A 4670-nucleotide genomic window follows, 5' to 3' on the forward strand; every position below is an offset into this window, starting at 1 on the left:
TTTCACCCAAATCACAACAGAAATTTAAAAATATATATACCCCTATAGTTATAACAACAAAAGCTAAAACTGGATGCTAATTTACCTTTTTAAACCTCTAATATGTTCTGGTCAGAGCTGTCATTATTATCAATTACAGTGAGCGTGGAATCACATTTTTGTCTGCACACTCTATTTTCGTTCCTGCGTGTTTTTACAGCATCTGATTTTGTCAAATTTTCTGGTGTTTTAGCTATAATATTGTACTAAGTAGTGTTTGTGAACCTATATTGATAACTTTTTTTGAGAATGAAGCAATAATTAAAAGGAGGAAAAAAAAAAAGGTTCCACCCAGTTACTAATAATGTTGTAATTCAATGTAGATTTTATAAAACAATTTGGTGTTAGTATTCATATAATCTAATAAATATTCAATTTAGCAATTTACAACTATTTTTATCACATATTACTCTATGATTAAAATTGGTAACAAACTAAGGATTCTGTGTGGTCTGGTATGGGGATGGGGGGCCACTAACCCTCTAAATGTACTTTATTTGGGTAGATTCCACTATGTAATGTTAATCATATGTTTAACATAATTATAAATCAAAATGTAAAAAAACTAAGCAATCCATATAAACTTAGAATTATTTTGTCGTTATCTACAAAACAGCTTGTCAAAGGTTGCGTTGGTTTAAAATAAAAATAAATCAATAACTTGATTTACTAAAAAAGGACTACACAGAATTTTCACGTACTTCCACCCAGACATTTGCTCTATATCTGGGTATACATAAACGCCAGTGCCCTAAACCTGGCGTGGTTCATCCTGGCACCGTAGCCGAGGTTAGAGGCCGGGTCATCCCTGTGTGCGCAGTTGGCAGGAGGACGTTTTCCTTTCGCCCGCCGGGCGTGGGCAGATTCGGCGGTGCGAGGCCCCGCCACACTACACAGTCTCATGTACAGACGGGCGTGCTATAAGCGAGGAACTAGCGGTCCACTCAGCTCTGTCTCGCTACCACCTCCCGCGGAACCCGAATTTACGCTGTCCAGGAAGCCCATGGCGGCTTGGGAAACTACTGCTCTCGCGAGATTTCTAGAGATCCGAGGACAGCCTTGATTTACGCAGTTGCCAAGGCAACTGGGCGGTGCCAAGGGCGGTGAAAGGAGGCGTGTGAGTTTTTGCGCGCTTGTGGTGTGTGTTGGGGGGACTTCAAGAGTGACCGATTTAGAACTTCCAGCCTCAAGAGATCAAGGCCTCTGGTCCGGGTGGTGCTCCTGTCCCCAGGGGCCATGGGCCAGGTCTCGGGACTCGTGCCCTCTCGTTTCCTGACGCTTCTGGCACATCTGGTGATCGTCATCACTTTGTTCTGGTCGCGGGTAAGACCTAAGGTCCCAGCCCTACCCCGCCCGTTACCTAGGACTTTTCTGCATCAACCTGTTCCTGTTCCTCCATCCCTAGCCGCCCCATGCCTGACCTGCAGTCCGCCCCTCTTTCACACTTTTCTTCCTCTCTGCCGGGCTCCCAGGACAGCAACATCCAGGCCTGCCTGCCTCTCACGTTCACCCCCGAGGAGTACAAGAAGCAGGATATTCAGTGAGCTCTTGGAGGGGGATGGTCACAGTGAAGCGGTGATGGGAGTGGAGGGATGTTAGAAAAAGTCCGGATAACTGACCCAGCTCCCTTCCTCTTTGCAGGCTAGTGGCAGCCCTGTCTGTCACCCTGGGCCTCTTTGCGGTGGAGTTGGCCGGTTTCTTCTCAGGAGTTTCCACATTCAACAGCACCCAGAGCCTCATCTGTATCCTTTCCACTTGCTCTCTTTTCCTACACGCCCCGTTTCCATCACTGTTCTGCTAAGCTACCTAACTTGCCTTTTCTGGCACAATAGTGTTTGCCCGAGGGGGTAAACAAAATTTCTGCAGTTGAGCCATCTTCTTAGGCAATGTGAAAGCTTTTAATACATTCTTCAAATATGTGTTAAGCCCCTGCTACACACCAGACACTGGAGATCCAGAAATGGGAATAAAATACCACCAAGAAGGAGCTCTGGTAGCATAGTGCCTAAGGCACTTGACTGCTAACCAGAAGACTGGCGGTTCAAACCCACCAGCTCCTCCTCGGAAGGAAGGTTGGGCAATCCTACTTCTGTAATGATACTGCCTGGGAAACCCAAGGAGGGGTCGCTATGAGTCGGGGCCGACTCAACGGCACATAACAACAACAACCTTTAAGAGAAGACAAACCTCTCTAATAAGCACTGTGCTATAGGATTGTGTAAGAGGATATAAAGCACTGTGGGAACTCAAGAGAGACAAGAGGAAGTGAGGGACATAGATTAGGGAAGGCTCTGGACACCTGAATTGTGGGCCAGAGATCCCAGGGAGGTAGAGGGCGATTCCAGCTGAGTCCATCAAGTTTCTGTGAGCATTCCTGTGTGGCCTCTGGGGAGATGGGGCACCTACTCTTCCCTCACCTGGAGCTCCCCCGGGTTATGGGGTGGGAGTGGCCTGGGGTCCCAGGTGTGCATCCTCAGCTCCAACCCCTCCTCACAGGGCTGTTCTAAAACGTAGAAGGCTGGACTTTGGGCTCTGACGCTTGCAGTGTGGTGAGGGAGCTAGAGATTCACCTGGGTCCAGATGGCAGCCCCACTTTGGCCCATCACTACATACCAAGGCTTTCCTTAACTCCAGCGTGTGCCCGAGCCATCACGGCACACTGTAGCGCATCTGTGGCACTATCCTTCTTCGTACTTGAGCGTTGGGAGTGCACCACATACTGGTACATTTTTGCCTTCTGCAGGTGAGGTACTTGGGGATAGGGAAGGAAGGTTTACCCCAAATTGGAACCTGCCCCCATGTGTGACATGCCAGATCCACTCAACATCCTTAAGTCCCTTCTCCCTACACTTTGAGGGTGGGGTCTCTGGTTTGGGGATTTGGGTATTTTTAAGGGTCCCTGAATCCACCACCTACCTCCCCCAGCGCCCTCCCAGCTGTCACTGAAATGGCATTATTCGTCGCTATCTTTGGACTGAAAAAGAAACCTTTGTGATCACCTTCAAGACTGGAATGGAGGGATGAAGGCTGGAGGAGCAAGGGGCAGGAAGGGATAGACTTCTTTCCTCACCCTGAAACGACATCTCAAAGATGATGTCACTGTTGGGATAATTATCTCCCGAATTGATATACTCCCGAGTCTGGGATTATTCAAGTTTTATTTAGCAATTTATAATAGAATGTATAATAAGATCAAGACTTAACTTAAAAATGTCAAACGATAGCCATTAATTGATAGTTTTTGAAACCAGGTTATGGGCACATGGCAGTTCATTGTACTAGTCTTTGTGTTTGAAATTTTTATAATACAATTTAGAAATACAAAAATAAATGTCAAACATTATCACCCTTAAGGAATGTGCTCTCTTAAAAAAAAAAAATAATAATTCTAGGAGACCAACGGTCATAAGCAAAGTTGAAAAGGCAAGGAGGGGCAGGGAAATTAGATAAATGGAAACAGAACAAACAGATGGGAAATACTGTAATGAGAATGCTGACACATTGTGAACATTGTAGCTAATGCCACGCAACAATTTGTACAAGTGTTAAATGGGAACCTAATAATATGCTGTGTAAAACTTTCACCTAAAACAATAAAATATTGGGAAAAAAAGAGACTTGTGGTAAAAATGTCAAGGGAGAATCGAGGTGGCCAACACTGAAGAAACCTGAGTTTTCCAGACTTGCAGACCATGTGATTGCAGGTGTCGCTTTTATTTTGGTTATTACGGTACGAGTCTGATGGAAGGGGGCGGAGATATGTAAATTAGGGGCTGCGTCCGGGTCCTTCTCCCAGCACGTAAGTTTGTGGAGCAGTCTGGGAGGAATTGGTTTATTTGTTTTTGGGAAGCTGAATGTAAAAATATATAGATTCTAAAAGATCCACAGAAAAAGGTAGCTACAGGAATGGCGAAACCTAACTAAGGTTAAGTTGCCTGGGCCAACGATTTTATACTCACCCTAGCTAAAAGCAGAATCTTTTTCACTAAGTGCAGAATGACACACCACTTCTGTTTATCGTCAGTAAGGTTAATCCTTACCTGTTCCTCCTTTTGGAGAGCAGTGATAATATGATGATTGGAGCTCGCATGATACGTGATTAACGTTTCCATGCTAACCAGGACCTGCAACATCCTGGTTACTCCTATCTGATTTTCTGACGATCTACATAAGCTTTCGTTACTTGTTTTTAAAAAATGAGAAAAAGAAAGGAAAACAAAGATATTCCAGTGGTGTACCGAGGAAAACAAAGATATTCCAGTGGTGTACCGTTTACAGCATATAGAAAGTAGAGTAATTATTTTAAATCTATCTACCACTCGGTGTAAGAATAGATGAAGCTATCTATTTCTGTTAGAAATTATTGTGTAGGAAATTTAATCTGACTTGGAATCAATTTGAGAAATACTAATGTTACTGTATACATCATAGGTCTCACCAGAATTTCCCCACGGTAAATTGTCGGCACACTACCCGAGGCTAGGCTTCCAGAAAGGGTAATTTTTCAGGGGACCAACTGGACCTAAGAGAAATGTTGTCAGTGAGTTGAAAGAAAACTATGCGTAGTCGGCAGGATTCGAACCTGCGCGGGGAGACCCCAATGGATTTCTAGTCCATCGCCTTAACCACTC

General features: G+C 44.7%; 1 protein-coding gene and 1 non-coding gene across 2 annotated transcripts; both read left to right on the plus strand.

Moving 5' to 3' along the window:
- The first annotated feature begins 1275 nt into the window (after positions 1-1275).
- TMEM107 (transmembrane protein 107) lies at positions 1276-3034 on the plus strand. The gene is made up of 5 exons (XM_007952349.1): positions 1276-1362; positions 1512-1579; positions 1681-1781; positions 2686-2782; positions 2965-3034. Exons 1-5 carry the CDS (start codon positions 1276-1278, stop codon positions 3032-3034), a joined length of 423 nt encoding a protein of 140 aa, XP_007950540.1.
- A 1022-nt stretch (positions 3035-4056) lies between these two features.
- On the plus strand, positions 4057-4192 carry LOC122151202. Its single transcript, XR_006164034.1, has one exon. It is a non-coding gene; the product is annotated as a U8 small nucleolar RNA (small nucleolar RNA).
- Positions 4193-4670: the final 478 nt, after the last annotated feature.

This window comes from Orycteropus afer, unplaced genomic scaffold (genome assembly GCF_000298275.1).
Source record: "Orycteropus afer afer isolate SDZICR_OR568_19922 unplaced genomic scaffold, OryAfe1.0 scaffold00330, whole genome shotgun sequence".
Lineage (NCBI taxonomy): Eukaryota > Metazoa > Chordata > Mammalia > Tubulidentata > Orycteropodidae > Orycteropus > Orycteropus afer.

Coding starts and splice junctions, on each gene's coding strand:
- TMEM107 (XM_007952349.1), top strand. CDS start 1,276: ATGGGCCAGGTCTCGGGACTCGTGCCCTCTCGTTTCCTGACGCTTCTG. Junction 1,782..2,685: donor CAGCACCCAGAGCCTCATCT/GTATCCTTTCCA, acceptor CGTGTGCCCGAG/CCATCACGGCACACTGTAGC. Junction 2,783..2,964: donor TACATTTTTGCCTTCTGCAG/GTGAGGTACTTG, acceptor TACCTCCCCCAG/CGCCCTCCCAGCTGTCACTG.